General features: G+C 38.3%; 1 protein-coding gene across 1 annotated transcript in view; it reads left to right on the top strand.

The window, feature by feature from the left end:
* INPP4B (inositol polyphosphate-4-phosphatase type II B) overlaps positions 1–18,824 on the top strand; it is a 290,644-nt gene that overhangs the window by 251,812 nt on the left and 20,008 nt on the right. Inside the window, exons 22-25 of the mRNA XM_067297109.1 lie at positions 1,480–1,620; positions 4,115–4,212; positions 8,501–8,613; positions 13,239–13,393. Of these exons, the coding sequence (XP_067153210.1) occupies positions 1,480–1,620; positions 4,115–4,212; positions 8,501–8,613; positions 13,239–13,393 (507 nt within the window). The remainder of the gene's footprint in view (positions 1–1,479; positions 1,621–4,114; positions 4,213–8,500; positions 8,614–13,238; positions 13,394–18,824) is intronic.

Genomic DNA, 18,824 nt, shown 5'->3' with positions numbered 1-18,824 from the left:
TTAACCCCAACCAAGGAATATGCTGTTGTCCTAGATGGATGTAATTGCATTTCCATCCCACTTCTGTTGTACTGGACCAATTTTTCAGTTCTCAGATCTATGGGCAGGACAGAGGTCCAAACACTACCACTAGCTCTCCTAAGCTCGAGCTGTTTCTCCACGCACCTGCTCCCAGGCAATGACAGTCAGCAATCCAGCTTGTCCTGGGTGTCAGAGCCAGTGCAGGAACTGCTGTTCTTCCGCAAGGATTTCTGCCTTTTCTCCCCAAAACTCTACATGTGGGTAGGCCAGATTGTATTTTAATTCTTTGGCAAACACACGATTGATTAAAATAAGGGTTGGAGGAACTTTATGATAGATCTTTTTAATAGATGCAAACTATATTCTTTAAACAGAGATAACTAGATGAAGTCAAAACAGCAAAAAAACCATCCTTTTCCATCTTAAGTGTATATTCACACCGTGTGTGACGACTTAAGCTTGGTGTCTGTATGCAGATGATAGGTCCTCCTTCCCTATGCCACTGTAATACTTCTTGGTGGTAATCTGTAAGTGTGCTCTGCAGAGTTCAGTCTCCTTTATCAGCTGGCCCTCTTTGAATAATTAAAATGCAGGATCCTGGAGGCAAACGGGTCTGCACTTAATCTGTTCTTTTTTATTAGACTCATTGCTCTAATAATAGAAAGACAGTTAATAGCATGCTGTTGTTTCTGTTAGGTAGGGTCAAGCATCAGTCCTTGAAGACAGGTGAAACTCAACTTGAGGGTTTCACAATGAAGGACGTAAACAAAATTTGGACTGACAGCATAAGTATAGTGTTTTTCATAAAGTCAGACCATGAACACAAACTTAAAACCAAAACTGTTGTATCACATCACTTCCAGAATAGGATTCATGTTTGTGTAATGAGCTTGTATCTTTAATTATTATCTTCATGGAATCAATGTTGGCATTGGTGATGCTTTCTAACCATGCAGAAAAAATCCAGCTACTGAAGAAAATGGGAATTTTGTTCTGGATTTTATGCAGAATTTTTGCTGAGTGGGCCATTATGCATATTGTATTTAGAGCAGATACAGGATCAAGTTGTGGCTTCTTGAAAGGAAATGGTTTTATTCCTCAAAAAAAATGCATTTTAAGAGTTGAGGTGTTCTCACCGTAATTTTGGCAGTGTGATAAAGAAGCAAAAGACTTTTTTTTTTTAACTGCTTTCACTTTTATTCCTATTTTCATTTCAATAAAGAAGTCAGTATTAAGCTAGAGAGTATAATTATATATACCTGCCTATTTCCATATAAATTTGTTATACTCTTAAAACAAGCAAGCTGAATCTTCACATTTTACAGTTTAGCACAATTAAAGGGAGCAAAGGGAATCGATTTATAAGCCTAAACATTCTCTATAACCTAGGAAAGTTGTAATTTCAAGCAAACCAATCAATATTCCCCTCCTTCCTATTCTTTTTTTTTTTTCCCCTAGTGAACATTATGTTATAGAGGTCCAGCTTCCAGCCAAGATGTTTGAGTTGCTGCCGCAAGAGATTAAAGAAGGAAAGCTACTTCACATGTATCCAGTACTCTTTAATGTTGGAATCAATGAACAGCAAACACTTGCAGAGAGGTAAGACGACACCTTCAGAAAAACTCGTTTCAATTCCTATCTGAGGATGCTGTGCTAGCACAGGATATCTCTCACAGGATTACAAAGCAATCTTTTTTTTATTGTACGCCCTTGGACCATTTCAGGTTCACTTGGTATGTATTTAAAAATGAATTAAAGGAAGTAAGCACAAGCTATGAAATAATGCAAAATATTGGAAAAGGCCAAATAAAGATACAATATATGCAGGACTTTATTTCAAACAGTGAAGACCAAGTTTTCCTTGGATACACATATGAAATGGGTTTATAGTTCACATAGATAGACATTTATTAGTGTGCAGAATTTTGGCCCTTTGAAACACGAGGTTGAAAATTACAAATTCTTATTATCTCAGAGGTGGAGCTGAAGATGCCAGACAAGTCACAGACCATAAAGAGAACATATTCTTCTCAGCTTTATGTTTTATTTTACAGGGTTGAAGAGGGATAGTTAATAATATGGAATATGTTAGTAATGTCTTTGTAGAAACATGAAGGCTGATGTTAAAATTCCAAGGTGTAAATTTTAGTCCTCTGAAAAGATTACTTGAAGCTAATTAATTAACCAGTACAATTTTAGTCAAAGATTCATCACACTATTAATTTTCTCTCCTGAAAGGGCATCTGTGGGTCATGTTAAATAATCAAGTTTGTGCAATGCTAAAATTGCAAGGCTGACATCTACAATAAGGCAACCACATTTGTTTACCGGTTTTAGCAACAGCGCATCTAAGAGACATAATACACGCCTTTGGACTGCATTCTGTACAACCCCAAAACCAAAATCAATCTAAGTGTAGGTGGGGAAATACAGGGAGACAGTGAGAAAACGTGAACCTGAAGGGTAGGCAAGAATGTAAACACAAAAGGAACTTGACTTGCTGTTCTTTGTAGACAGCTGGGCAAAAGGCAGCTCTTAAGGAGGACTTCTAAGGGATGTCATCAGGTAGTTTTGTAGATGTTTATGGGAGACTTTTCATGGTTGTGAGTGATGATATTATTTGACTCCTGAAGGTTAGAGCTTCATATTTGTCTGAGATTGGAAACACTGCATATACTTTTTGGTAAAAGGTATCATTTGTAGGAGAATGAACATGAGAATGGAAATAATGCTTTGTGATAAATTGCTAAAATATGTTACTTTAATAGATCCAAACATCTCTATTTTCAGTAAACCGCAGCTGAGAATATATGTGATTTAAAATAAATACCCTCATGTAGCGGGGCAGCAATAGCTACTGAGGAAATAGCCAAGTCTTTTCCCTTTCTGGCCTACTTAAGTACTTGATCCTCTTCTACATGCTGTAGCAGCACATTTAGTATCTTCTGATTTGTTTCCCCTTTTGTCTACCTGAATTTCTCACTTACCTGTCCACGTCTATTTCTGTGCTCCTCCATTTCCTTCTCTGTCTTCTGTTTCTTCTTGTCAAGGCTAATCTAAAGATAAGCCGTAAAAATTTGGCCCTAACTGCCCAGAGGACATTCCTGTCTTCCATATCTGTCATAGCAGAAGTACCAGAAGATTTTGCTGTAGCCTGTGTGAGACTTTCTACACTGTTGTAGAAATTTTGGTCTTGGAGAGAGAGACATTTGCCTGTGTAGCTATAGCCAGTTCTTGGAGAACTGTAATGGCATCCTGATGCCTGGGTTTTCTGTGAGGAGCAGGATGATGAGGACTTGGGCAATGTGTTGCCCAGCAAAGCCGACTGCTGAAAGAGACCCCAGAACAGCCCCCGAGCTGAGCTGCAGCACGACAGGGCGACTGCCAATGTCTGCGTGCTGCAGCCAGCTGAAACCACCCAGCCTGCAGGTTGCAACTGCGTGGAGCTTGGTGGGGAAATCGCTGCTCAACAACAGACAAAACAGTTTTCTCATCAGTTTCAGACACAGGAAACAGAGAAAACTAACAGTTCAGGAGCAGTACAGGGTCGGAAGGTCGGAAGGGCCCAGGGAGGTAATCAGTTTGACTATTTGTGGCTAATGTTCTCAGACCAGAGTGCTCCTGTGGCAGAAAATAGTTCACCAGCAAGTTTTCTTCCTCATACTTGTAGCTCTTCCATCTTGTGTGACTTCAGTATCATCTACTGACTCTGGCAGAAACTAATATAGCTGAGCAACAGCAGAGGTAAGAGATGTAGGAGTTGGTGTTCTCTGCCCATGGTGGCATTTGAAATTGCCACAGAAACCCCTTGTTCTTGTTCAGGATTTGTAAAGGGAAACAGGATTTGTGCTTTACTGAATGGTTGTCTGCAAAGAGATTACTTTGTTCATACTTTTTTTTGGAAGAAGTATCCATGGGTGATTACTTTATTCCCAAATATTAGCTCCAAAGCACATGAGAGATTTGTAACTGTATATTTGATAAAATCTTATACATTCAACACAGAGTACTTCATTTGTGCAAAGAAAGTATTCTGAAGGATAGTTTGGCTTTGTGTTTTAGGGTTTTTTGTCACTTTTCTGTGCTTTTTTAGGTTCGGAGATACCACTTTGCAGGAAAATGTTAACCAGGAAAACTTTGAACTTCTGAAAGAATATTACAAGCTGTTTACAGAAAAAATGCCTCCTGATTGTGAGTATAAAATAAATAATATCCAAATGGCTTTAAAAAGGTTTGGTAGACAAAAGATCGTAAGAAATTCATATTAGCACAATATAGCTTTTAGATTTAGGCCTCAATCCCATCAGTTGTTCCAAAAAGTTAAGCAATTTGTGCCTGTACGCAGCCCTGCTGAAGTCAGTAGTGGCTGCAGGACCAAGGCCATAGCAGAGGGGCCAGGGAGAGGGAAATGCAGTAATGATGAACCAAATAGCTCTTTTAAATTATTAATGTAATATGCTTTTTAATAATTCAGATCTGTACTAGAAGATAGTCTGTGCTCACTGTATTTGTACAGAAATACTCCATGGGAATTTGCAGCAGCTTCAGTCATTCCCTCCGCTCTTATTTTTTAGCATGTATTAAGGTATGGCAAACCACTGAGAAATCTGCAGATACAAATACCAGCAGTGAGCCACATCATAATGTCACTATTGTTAATAGCACGGTTCCATTAGAATAGTCCCTATATGCAAGTTTTATAGAAGTTTGGTATCATAAACATACTGTTCTGTTTCTTTTGTGGTTTAAAGCAAACATTAAAAAGACCCTTTGCTTCATCTAATCCTGTTAAAGCAATTTTATGGTCTGAATTATATTCCCAAGTGTACAGTTTAGTTTTAAATAGCTTGGACTTAGGTCTCTATCCCTTCCCTTTGGGTAACTGTCTTAGAATCTAAAGATCTCTCATTTTGCAGGACACACTCATGACTCCTCATGGTGAATACTGCTGGTTAAAATCTTATTCAAAGCTTGTGTTCTGTTACAGAACACCTTAGGAACTGCACTTTAAATATATAAACATAAAAAACTTCTTTCTTACTCATTAAAATGCTTTCTGTTTTTGTGAATTATCTCTTACATGCACTTGTAGTTCTATCTAATGTATCACTGTATTATTTGTATATGCTTATCTTTTATATCAGGATGAATTTCATTTGTTAATGGTATCAACAGAAGTGAAAGTGCTATTCCTGAGGGGTGGGCAGTATGCCCATCCATCCACCCACATCTCTAATACATATCTTCAGATATTTCTACAGAAAAATGCTTACAAGAAGTTGCTAATTAATTTAGGGGAAATCCTGCCAAGAAAGCATCCTGAAAAAGTAACCTCATCTGGTATTAGGTCTAAGGTAGATCTGCCATCTCGTAGATGGACCTGATTTTGTAAAAGCAAAAATTCTCATGCAGATCGCATTTGCTCCTTTTCATTAACAGAAACTAACCTTTTACTGCCTGCCCCAGAAGGATTATTAGGGAGCTGTACAGACTTCCTGGACTGCTTCCAGGCTGTACAGACTTTGGAGAACGAAGCTTGTCTAGCTCATTGCGTCTCTCCCTGGTTATTAATGCCTTCTTGCATTTTCTTGTCCTCTGAGAACTGAGTCCCTGTTTTTTGTCCAAATTTTTACAGAACACAAAGCACCTTCTGCTTCTGTTGCACTTTCTGGTTGCTCTGTGCCATTATAGAGTCATGCTTCTGGCTTGGAGGAATATGCCTTTTAAACCAGTGCTCTCCTACACCCTCCCCATAGCGACTTTGATCATGTACAAAGGTGGAGAAAAGCGAAGGTCTCCCCTGGCTGAACACCTTGAAAGGACTTTGACTCCTTCCCCCGCTCTCTGCAAAAATCCTTAGGAAGAGAAACCTCCATCCAGGGCAAGAGCCAAGCTGGCAGCAGCCCTGCGCTTTGAGCCAAGCATGAGCCATTCAGTGTTGATAGCTCCTTGATGGCTTTGTTGCACCTTTCCCCACAGTCTCCCATAGTGCCAAATCCCTGCCACAGAACGGATGACCCAGTTCACAAAGCTATTAGTTGCAAATAGTGCTCGTAAAGCCAGATAGGATTTATGAAGACATGCAGCCCTGGTGGCCAAGCTGTTGCGTACACCATCCTTAGGCAGCCTCGCTCGCCTGCTGTGTCATTCATGAGTGCCATTGCAAAGACTCAGGCTTCCTGCTCCCGTACAGATATTACTACCTTTGCTATTAGCCTTTCCCTCACCTCTCTAATTTCCAGCATCTGTAATGTTCTAGCCTTCTTTGCATTACTCTCTAATTATTAAACTTCTTTAATTACATATACCTGCATATGCCAGACATTGGCTTTCCACCTTATTGTAGATGAATATGCACTCTTTCACTCACCTGCTTCCCAATCTCTTTAACTCCTTGCTAACAGGAAACTCTGAAAACAATAAATAACAGTGTGTTCTGAGAAAGATTCCTACCAAAAATGTCGACCAAATGTTGTTCTGTTTTAGGCACCAAAGTATTACTGCTTTTACAGAAGAGGTGAGCATAGTAAGGATACAAAAATGTACGACCTGTTTAGTGATACATATGTAATTATACAGAATGGCTTAGAATTTGGTTTAAGCAGTTAACAGCATAAACTCAGATTAACACGAGTGATTTTGGTATTGCCAGTTTGATACCTAACAACTGCAGCAACATCAGTGTTGCAAGGTGTTGTCCCACATGAGAAGAGGGATGCGTGCAAGATTTCAAAAGCCTGCAAGCAAATACAGATTTTTCTTCTTTAGGATCATAACGCAGGTAGCAGTGCATCAACACAAAGTCTACGAGTCTGTTCTGTACTGCCAGGCTTCTTCCCCTTATATTAATCTATGAGAATGATCTGACAGTTTAATGCTGCTTTGTGATACAAGCAATTTAAGCAGTCACAGCCAGTCAAGATGCAACTTATTTTGGCAATATTATATATTAAGAGAATCTTGCTTTACCTATGCTGAAATCATCTCTCTCGGAAATGATGGATTTTTCTCTTGTGAACTGAAGAAAAACTACTTTGAAGCAGTAAAATGTTTACCTGTTGGTACATTCTCATAATCTGGAAGCAGCTTTTAAGAGTACTCATCGTATGCTATGTTTTAAAGAAACAGACACAGGATAAGTATAATAGCCCTACAGGTTATGATATATTTTTATGTGGTCTGCATTATCTAATTATATAATCAGGAATTATAATATGCAGATAAAAGTCTTCATCAAAATTATTACGTAGCTAGTTTTTAAGTGACTTTTCTGTATTTTTTTTGGCAGTACGATATACCATATGGGTGAGTCAATTTAGACTTTTCAGTATAGTTTTTTGTGTATTTTTAAATTACTTCTCACTATGAATCATGGTTAAGGGAAGTTAGAGCATTCATTAGAGATAACAGATGAAAGTCTGTAGATTAAAAAAAATTCTATCATTCTAGCTGTGATCAGATTAAGAGAATTTTTTTGGCTGGCATTGCAGTAGTTGTTTAATTTTTACTTTCTGAGCTGAACACAATTCTTAGATCATATTATTCTTAAACTATTTGTTTGGTTCTTTGGATGAAGCATCATACTTTTTCTCACTGTAGAAAAAATAATTCAATTAGCCAATTTGTAGAAAAAGGATGCTTTAATAGATTTGGTTTAATTTAGCTTCAGTTGGTTCCAAGATTTTTTTCTGTGTGAGATAACTATTAATAAATTTGTTTTTACTTCACTATTGTAAGAAGAAATCATTCTGAAAGACTGATTTTGATTGTTTCTACTGATTTTCAGTATTAATGACAATAGAGATAATACTAAAAACAAAACCCTCCTATGTATACGCAAAACAGAAGAGCCAGTTAAATTGCCTAAATTGCTCTTGTATGTGTATGATCAATAAAACTTCAGCTTACCTGCCAAACCCAGGGCAGGTAGGGTACTTTGTATTTTGAGTAAACCTGAAATTATTTTATAATTCAAAATTAAAAGCCCATTTCATTTCAGACTGAGCAGTATCCTTTGTAGATTTCTGGGGGGTGTTTAGTGTTGTTTAGCCCTTCTGTAAATTTATGTTATTTTATGAACTAAAACATTGTTTTAAAAGAGGAGTGAGATGTTTCCTTTTGAAAAGAAAGCAAAATATTTTGACCGCAAAATAAAAAAATCATTCCATCAAAACAGCTCTTTATACAGTCAAGTATTTCTCTACTCACTTCCAATAAATGTCTATAATAGTTGATGAACAGAGCTAGAACAAAATTTTTATTTTTGCCCTCCATTTAAAAGATGACACCTAGTATTTTCCTTGGGGAGTCCTTAGGGAGAAAAGCCCTATACTCAGACAGAAAATTTGCTTAATCCCTATATAAGCCAGTGCTTTCTATCCTGTGTTCCCAAATGAGGCTCTAAATAATAGAGCAGCCCTTTAACAAGGAAATCCTTTAGTCTGCACAACCTCCTCATCAAGTGTTTTCTTCTTTTCAGGCCTACCACATTTTCAAGAACAAAATGACTTAAAGGGATTACTAGAAAACCTCCATCAAAATATCCAGGCCAAAAAGAGGAAGAATGTAGAAATCATGTGGCTGGCTGCAATGGTAAGCTCCCTTATTTTAAATACTTCCACATGATCTGTTAATTTTCACATGCCTTTTGGTGTTATAAGTGCAATAGATTTTTAAGGATGTGTTTGGAAAGCTCAATGATAAAAGTAAATATATACTCTGAAATGGCTTCCTAACCTTGCCATTCTGATGGCCTGTTTATCCCACTGAATATCTCCCTTCTTCCTACATTTAAATTACAAATATTGTCTTTTTCTCATTTGCCTAACTGGTAAGAACTGGCCAGAATTAAGAAAGAGATGGCTTCCCCGTGCTTTGTTGATGTGACCTCAGTGCGGAATGCCTTGGGAACCTGACAGAGGAATTTTTTGAGGCAAAGTATTGTAAGGAAGAGTTTGTGGGACTCGCAGAATTAGCATGCAAGGATTTAGGTTGGAAGGGACCGCTGGCAGTCGTCTGGTCCCACTCCCTGCTCCAGCAAGGGCTGCTTCAACACTACATCATGTTGCTCAGGGCCATGTCCAGTTGAGTATTGAGTAGCCCCACGGATGGAGGTTGCACGACCTCTCTGGGCAGCCTGCTCCACTGCATAGTCACCCTTGCTGGGATTTATTTTTCTCCTTACATCCAATTTAATTCCTTTTATTTCCCTGGCTGCAAGCTGCAGCCGTTGCTTTTCTCGCCCTTCTGCTGCACGCTTGCAAGTAGTCTGTGTGCCTCCTCCCCGACCTGCTGCCAAGCAGGTGCCTGGCAGCCTCCCCTTCTCCCGGCACAAGGGAGCGAGCTCCCAGCGCTTCTGCTGCGCGTGGCAGGCGCCTGCGCCCAGCCCTGCCGCTGCCCCTCCGCCAGGCTCGCTCCGGTTTGCCGACCCCCCTCCGGTACCGAGGGCTGACCGCTGGGCACGGAGCTCCAGCCGCAGCCTCACCGGGGCCGGTTACAAGGGAGCGACCGCTGCCCTTGACCCGCCGGTGGTGCAGCCCCGGCGGCTGCTGCGTGTGGGGCGCTGCCTGCTCCACCGCTGCCTCTGCGCAGCCGGTCAGCCCGGCCGGGCTGCTGCGGGGGCTTATCCTGCCCCAGGTGCAGGATTTTGCACTGGCCTCAATGAGGCTTGGACCGGGTGGTTTCGTTGTTGTGGGTGTGTTTCAATTAACCGACTCTGCAGTTAGTTACAGGAGTCTGTTCATGCCCGTGGGGACAGAATCAGTTCCTTAGAAAATCACGCACAGCTATAGAGATGTCAACTCGTATGAGAGACACTGTGCAGTGTTCAGTTAGTGTTTAACTGTTTGTCTGACTGCAAATCTGTTCTGTGGCAACGTACACTTTGGTTACTCAAAACACCTCTTTGTGCTATTTAGCGTCCATAAAGCCCCAGGGCGTAATGCAAGAAATGATCACTTGTTCTGGCTTTTGTTTAATATTGCCACATTTGACTCTTACAATTTTATGTAATTAAATTACTTACTTTTTGTAAATAAGTGTCTAATATCAGCAGTACAACAGCTTTTAGTAAATTGCCGTTGTTTGCTTTTCTCTAGCCAGTGTCACCATGACAGCTGCTCTGAAGGCAGTCACTGCAACACCAAATCAGCTAGATATGCAATGGGCAAAAATTCAGACACAGAGAAGAGATAAAAAAAGTTTATTAATGCATAACATTTACTTTGCTGTATTCACATTATTCCTTTTTATTTCCCAGTTCTGTGTCATTGCATATATACATAAAAATATACAGATGTTCAAAGAGCTCTAGCTTTTCAGGAATGTGAAATTCAACAAGGTAATTGCCTTGGTTCTAGAAAACTACCTTTGCTGCCTCTCTGGAATTATGCCCATTTATTTAAGCAGAGATTTGGGCCTTTGGTATCTACAGAAATTGAAATGTAAGACCTTTTTATTTTGGGGAATTTTCAAATGCATATGCCCTTCCAGGTGAATAAATATTGGACACAAAATAGTAATAAAATTTTGTATAGCTTTTCATTAACACTGCGGACAAGAAAATATTAATTATGTCATATTACAAAGAAGAGTCTTTGTATTAATAACACTTTTACAATTATTATGTATGTTGTATATTATTAATACCAGTTTGCACTTTGGTTAATAAATATTATCACATGCTGTTGTAGTATAAATCTGTTGTGGGTAAAAATACAAGCTTTCTTCCACAGTACCAGTTCTGCAATTACTATGAAACATTGCTTTGCAAAGAAGTAAAAGATAAATCAATATAGGATATTGTAAAATAAGCTGCAAAGAATATGACAGAACTTACTTAATCTTTGGATATAGCAAGTTGTCATCTACCATCCATTCAGCTTTTCTGAAATTTCATGGATAAAAATTGTTCTTTTGACATATAACTATTTCAATTTTTTCCTTCACTATATTGAATTTCTCTTTCGTTACCTTACTTCAAGCTGAACTTCTGAAATAAGTATTTCTGGACCCTTTGAGATGCATACTGCTATATTATGTTATTTTTATATATTTGAAAGGCATGATTCCCAGGGTATCACTGTGTTATTGCAGTACATATGCATGGATGCACATATACATGGATGTGCATAGGTATGCACACCTATGTGTAGTCACTGTTGTAATGGGACTGTGAGAATATATCTGTGTTTAAAAAGTCACCCATTGCAAAATAATATCATAAACATTTCTTATTCTAAATATAATGGGACAGCAGTAATAGGCAGTAAAGCCCAAGAGAGCATCTCTCTTCTATGTTATCTAAGACAGTTACAGATATCATCATTATCAATAAAACTATCTGATCCCTTTTAGAATCCTATTAAAATCCTGAATTTGGTGTTATCTCATGGTGCTGCATGTGATGTCTGTGGATCCCTTTAACTATGTAGTGTGTAAAAAATATTTCATTTCATGAGCTTTTTTTTCTGTTATATTTTTATTTCCTAAGCTGGACCCTTGATCTAATGTCTCATATCAAGAGAAATGATCAGAGTATTGACTTGTCCTTGTTTTATTCTTTGTTGTTTTATATGTGTCTATCACGTCCTCTTTAAACTTAATCACAATCCTAATTATTTAAATCTCTCTTCATATGAGAGACTTTCTAAGCTTCTAACAAATGTTTTGTCCAACTCTTTTCCCCTATATCTTCAATATATTTGGGGGATGAGGTGAGCAAATTGAGGATAAAATTCAAGCTGGAGAATTATTGTCAGCTGTGTATTCTGATATTGCCATAGATTTGGTATTGTCCCTTATTAGATTTCTTGAGCACCTGATCACTGTGTTTGCCCATTTTAATTATTTACTTTGTTTAACTGCTGCTTCCTTATTGAACTGAGTTATTCTGAGGATTTATCTGAGCCAGCCTTATCGGATTGACCTAGATTTCTCCTTAAATCAGAAGCTAAGGATTTTAAAATTTGTTTATTTAATTTAACAGTTTGTATTCCATTTAATCCACTTAAAAATGATTGAGCCATTTGTACTGAATTTAAATGCAAAATAAGCCCTCCAGCCTGTGGGTATGGTCATTTGCTTGTTGTGCCTAGAGTGCTGCTCAGTTCAAAGCTGATTCTTACTAGTTGGCACTTTATTTGTATGTTACTAGCTGGGATTTGGGATTTAGTCACCCCCTACTCTGTCAGAGGCCATGACCCATCCAAGATAATTACCAGTTCCCTTATATGTAATTTTGTCAAAACGTTCAAGGAAAATAGGTATTCCATGGCATCCATGTGTGTTAAGTGTCAGTTGTTCTGGCTCACACTGAACAGTTTAGCTGTTGAAAATAAGGCACACGTGTAAATTCAATACATAGATGTGTCTGAATCCATATGCTCATGAGGAATTACCTCTCTGTGGGGTTAGCACAGACTTTTCAAAGTTTTTCTTCATTTTTCGACATTTGTTAGGTGTTCAGACAGTTAAGCTTTAATTGAAAAAGGTGTTTGTCACAAAGTGAGGAAAAAATTATTGAACTTTACATTTTAAATTCTAGGCTAGCACAAATACTTTTTCATGTTTAGGAAATTGGATGCTGTAGTTTGGTAAGTAGTAGTAAGTGCAGACATTGTACTGACATGCTTAACATGCTTAGGACTAAGAATAGTAGTGGGGTTTTTTGTTTGGTCCCCTGTCAATTTCTTGCTTTACTTGGGGAAAAAAAATGTGAGCCCTTCTGTGGGGCACAGAACAGGGCCGTCCCTTGCAAACCACTTCTGTGTCCTGCCCAGACCGCTTGGTCCCCTGACCTCGTACAGAACCTGTTCCTCAGAAGTCCAGGTATAAAACGTGCACATCGGGTTTGTCTTGCTAATTAAAACCCTTAAGATCTGCTTTTAAGATGTGTAATTTGGGTGAAAGGGGCTATAGATTAGTGACTGTAGTCTTCTGGTACTACTGTGTCAGGCCAGCATGGGCATAATCCTTAAATACAAAAATCGCATGGCAGAGCTAGTAACTGATTTAACTGCGAAGACTCACGTGTCAGCAGCCTAATGATTCTGGTCTGAATTCCTGTGTTTTAATAGCAATTATTTTCTTGAGGAAGTGTAGACATCTCTGTAGACATCCTCAGTAATTGTAAAACTGTGGGATTTTCACAGTCTACTAGTGTGTAGAGAAGACAAGGCATGGAAAGAGCAATCCTTTGACTTCTGCCTGTGTTACAGATTTGCCGCAAACTGAATGGGATCCGTTTCACCTGCTGTAAAAGTGCCAAAGACAGGACATCCATGTCAGTGACGCTCGAGCAGTGCTCCATCTTGAGGGACGAGCATCAGCTTCATAAGGACTTCTTTATTCGGGCGCTGGATTGCATGAGGAGGTACGTGTGCTTGGAGATTATGCCATGTCCTGTGCTTTCTGAACTAAACGAGGAACTACAGGACAGAAATGCCTACAGCCAGTTGCAAATGCGATAGGCCCCAGTCTTGACTTAGCAGAGACCTGGCCACTGCAGTGTGCCAGCTAGTGATTCACTTTTGTGTGCAAGGTCTTTATAGTGCGTGTTTCATCATTAATGAATAGCTGCTGAAATTTATATGTGAAACTGCATTAAAAAGCCATGTCACTAACTGTAGAATTTGATCATGGTAAATAGCAGTTATTTTAACAATTTCCTAGGTTTTCATAAGGCTTACAGTTTTAATTTAAGTCCACATTCCTTGACTACATAAAAAAAATATATATATGTATTTTCTTTTTTAAAAATGTTTTTGAATGGCTTAACTGCTCATTAAAACGTTTCTATAAAATTTAAACAAACATTGCAAAAGCAGAATAAACATTTGGTATAGTTGGCAATTCTCATTAGCTCATCTTATTAAAAATAAAAGAAACCACCAAGCAGGTTTGGAGTCATGGTGGTTGCCCTAATATTTGATAAAATCTTCAGTTTAAAAACATTATTTACATTTCATTCGAAATTACAGCTATGCAGAAATTGAAACTGAAGTAATCAGGAATGTGTAATTAAAAGGTGTAAAGATTTTTGATTATCTGAATCTTTGGTGAATGAAAAAAATTGAGCAAACAATTTTTGATCATAAAATGAATGCAGGTGCTATCTTCTCTAAATAAACTCTTTCATTATTGGCTTTAATGAGTACTGCATTGTATGTTTGATAATTTTTTTTTAAAAAAATGCTTCTGCATCATTTAAATAATATATAACAAAAGTCACTGCAAGACTGACAAAAAATTCTGGTCAGTCTTCAAAGAAATAGCTAAATCGTATCTTTCTTGACCTTAACATTTAATATTCTCAGGTTAGGTGTTTAATGTCTTGATTAATCTGTAGGTATCACACATGTAGAGTCCATTTGTCTTTAGGCAAAGATAGATATTCTAAAGAAAAAAAAGTTAATTTTACAAAGAACAATTGAGCAGAGGACTGTGATGGGTTAGAAGCATAGTTGCTTTGAAAGTTGATAGCGTAGTGCGATGTGTTAAACTGAGGTGGAATTGTTTTGTATATATCATTAGCTTGCATAAATCCCTTAGTCCCTGCAGTATTTCAGTGAGCGAATGACTCTCGTGTGCAGTCTTTCATAACTACATGTTTTATCATTAATGAAAGATGTCTGAGTTTTCTGTGTTAAGTCCCATTTGTGTTGGCATTTCAAATGTTTTTTTCTTTTACGTCTCCAATAAATGAGAGTTCGCAACTTACAGTAAGTTACCAGCTACAAGTAAATTAATTATATAAAATACATTGTTATGTAGAATAACACTGAAGTGGAAAAGTTTCACAGATATAAACCTAATTAAAAAAAAAAAAAAAGAAAAAAAGACCCTGATATTTTTACAAATTGACTTGTTAGTCAAGAAGTGTAGTAGATTTTTGCAGACTAAAATGTAAGGGACTTTGAGTGCTTTTTTTATCACGTAATTGATCTGAAGGCTGAGATGATTAACACATTAGTCATATTTGCAGGTAACACTAAATTGGAGTCACAAAAGAAGAGAGAAAAGCCCAGCAAATCTGGGGAACACTTACGAAATAAATGAGCAGATAGGTATCTAAGGTTGGAGCAACATTGCAAAAATGTCAATGTTATGGTTTTGCTGTAGTTGTGAATAGAGAAAACCTTTATCCTGTTAATATCCTGTAAATATATTTGAAATAACCTTCAACTGAAGTAGCTGCTATGCTGAGTGAAAGTGAATTATTTTGACTTGAGTGTTAAAATTGCCTGGGATTTAAAGCAAGGACCCTGCAAGCAGTGGCTATAACATCCAAAATTCACCTGTGCCATCAGGATAATAAATAAATAAATCTTTTGCCTATGCTAGTGCCTATCTGTGTTGCATTGTACACACCACTGGAGGTTTAAAGGAGGGCAGCAAACTTATTTCTTCTCATGAGCTGGTGAATTAAAGCCCTAAACTTAAGAATAGAGTAAATATGTCAAACGGGGATATGTACTACTTAAGTGTACTACTGATATTGAGAGTTGGTTAGCCAGTCTGATCTATCTGAACTTCTAGAAGAACGTTTTTAAGAGGTGTCTTCAGGCTTGGTCAACATTATTTTCGTATTTGTTTTTGTATCTTTGGTGTTACTGACGTTCAGCAGGGACGGTTTTCTTCCTTCCCCCTGCCCATGTGTTACCAGAGGTGACCCTGGCATGGTCCGTGAGGCAGCCGAGGCTTTTCTCTGTGTTTTGCCCTCTTCGCGCTGACAGGTGCAGCAGGGACCCTCCAACCAGGGTCTCTTGTTGGGGGCAGATGAAGAAGGCAAATTGCAGGGAAAAGCAATCTGGGAGAGCAAACTGGGAAGGAAAGCAGAGCCAGGCAAATAGAGGAGAAAAAAGCCATATTTTTCACAGGAAGGAATATTGTGACCTTTTAACTATATCTCTTTCATTTCGTTTGCGGAACATTTGGCAGCTATGTTTTTGAGGTTTGTCTGAATAAGGGCAGGGGAGTTGTTTGTTACTGGTTGTGATGCTTGCCCATTTATCCTTTCTTCATGTTTGATTACTATCGCAGAGTATTATTTAAAGTGTTAGGCTGTGCATTTCTAAGCTTTTCATTAACTGCTTCTAGAAGCTTTTAAAATGGTTTTTGCTTCTAAAAAATTATTTTGTTTTAAGAGCAGAGGAAAAACTTTGATCACCTTTCAATTTACAGTTGGAGCATTTTCCCCTGATTTATCTTCTCTAGATCACTTTGTTAAACTCTGTCAATCGAATCCCTTTATGATGATTGCTACAAATCACTTCTAAGCCTTTCAAAAGAAAGAGTAGACAAGAAAAATTCCATTTTAACATCCAGAATCCTAACAGACCGAATTAATCTTGGAAGGGCTTCTTTCAAGAGTTAGCAGTGGGAGATAGAAAGCGCTGTGAAACAAAGTGAGTTGTAAAAGTAAATGGAGGTTCAAAAGCAGCCTTTATTGGAAATGCCATGATTTTGAGAAGTGAAAATTAAAAGGTGCCTTAGCTTTAAAGCTTCTTTTTTCCTGCCAGTGCTAACACAGCCTCGGCAGCCGTTGTAAAAGGGAGGCACATACTAATGGGTTTGTGCTTTCTTGCTGCCAGGAGAGGTTTGGTGTTGATGCTGGACGTCTGCATGCTACTGCTTTCTGACTTCACTGATGTCCCCATATGCCTTTGAATTTCGAGCATGCCAGAGGCAATTTCACATGTTTCAGTTTTTGTTCAGCTCTTGTGTACATTGCATGGCATCATTCTGGGAAATACTCCCAGTAGCTTTTATTTAATGGATTAGTTCGCAAGCAGAATTAGTCCCTTGTAGTGATTAAACTGTATGATGTTTATCACTTCTTTAGAAGCCTTCCCCCTTCCCACTGAAAACAACAACAACAGAAAACCCACTCTGCAAAAATCCTTCCATTAGTTGCTTTTCTAGCTTATGAAAAATGTGGTGAATGATGATAGGAATTCAAGCTTTATTGCTTACAAATATGTAAAATATGGTTTTGTCTCCTGGGTATAACTCTAGGCATTATGTTGCTTTAACTGAGGTGTATGCACAAACAGGAGTGTTCATTCCATAAATAATTCTACATATTATAGCATAGGTCTGTGACTTCCATTGATCTTAGTGACATGGGTAGTGCAGAATGAGGAGAATCAATGTATTGTTCCTTCCATGTCATGTGCTTGCAATTCACATCATGCTAAAATCATATTTCTAATGTTGCTGCCATGTTCAAATGATGCAGTCTTCTTTTCTTATTTTCCTCATCACCAACAGGTGAATATTTCTTGTCATTCAGTATCAACTATATTCCGAGAGACAGCAGAGACAAAACTGATTTATCTGAATTCACTGCAGTATCTCTTACATGATTCTACATAGCTTCGTTAGAATTGGCCCCTGCTTAAGGAAGGTTGGACCCTGGGAGGCAGCACGTTATGAGACGATTATGTAAAATTCCTTTGATTTTCTTGTTTGAGCGTGTTAAATTTTAGTTTTTTATTGACTGGGTTTCAGTGATAGGGCCCATTTTGTGGAGGCCTCATAGAGTAACCTGAGAATCGCCTGTATTTTGAGCATGTTTCCAGTAAAGCTTTAAAAGCAAAAACAAACAAACAGAGGAACAAATCCACTGTATACAGCGAAGCCTCTAGGCTTTCAGCCCTATCATCATTCTTAGCAGGACACAATACCTGTAAAGCGTTTCAGACAGTGAATACAAAATTCGATTCAACACAGGGCATGGTGTTTTCATTTGAAATACCGGTCAAGGATATTTCGGATAAATTGCCTATCAAAAAGATGACTGAAGCACAAGTGCAAAGAATGAATGGTGTGGGCAACAAGGTACAGGCTTTTAATGGCCTGATTACAAAGCAAATCACTCCTGTTTGAGGGCATCGTTTCTTAAGGATCACCAATATAATATATTCATTCAAAAATGTTTGCGTTTAGAAGGAAGGAAAGCTGTAAAAGCTCTTTTTAATCATGGCCTTCCAGATGATCTGGACAGAATTCATAGATCCAGGCGTGGAGAGACCCTGGACTTGGAAGGGTCGATGAAGGGTCCTATGACAAACAGCCCGGTGTCATAATCGCTACACGGACTAGGAAGCAGGAGCAAAGTGACAGGAGGAGAGGCACAAGCTCCATTTGCAAATCTTTCTTTTCCTTTCTGTCCTCTCCCAGGTTTCACTCTGCCGCTGCGAGCTTGCGATCACAGATGCAGTGTGCTTGGGAAGTCACACAGGAGTCACACACACGTGTGCTCCTCAAACCTGACCTTCCCCATCTTTTTTTCCCAAGGGCCTTAGCTCAGGGTAAACACCACTTTAAAGGGACATTTTTCTCTGATTATACATTTCTTTAGAAATGTAACATTTATTTTTTGAGGTACAAACTTCAGGCAAAAGGATCTACATTACCTAATCTATTGAAAGGGACTTCGCAGGAAGTAACAGCAAGGTCCAATTTGGTGTAATCAGATAACCATCAATTTTGTTTTCCAAAAACAAATTACTATTTTTTAATAGCAAGTATGCATTGCATCTGACAGAAGAAAGAAAAGAAAATGAGGGGAAGAGATGGTAATGACATGTAATAAGAATCAGTGCAATTGACTCCTTGTTGGGCTTCTTTTAGAGTGAAGGTTTATTTTTGAGCATCGTTCTGGAAGGAGGAGGAAAATTGCAGATAACCATTACAGACAAAATGGTAGCTCAAACGGGCTGTGTTAATTCTAGGGTTTTCTAATATATGTGCTTGATTTCACAAACTTCATTTTTATAATATGTTTTTAAAGCAATTTT

This window comes from Apteryx mantelli, chromosome 5 (genome assembly GCF_036417845.1).
Source record: "Apteryx mantelli isolate bAptMan1 chromosome 5, bAptMan1.hap1, whole genome shotgun sequence".
Lineage (NCBI taxonomy): Eukaryota > Metazoa > Chordata > Aves > Apterygiformes > Apterygidae > Apteryx > Apteryx mantelli.
This window is presented reverse-complemented; position numbering and strand designations above follow the sequence as displayed.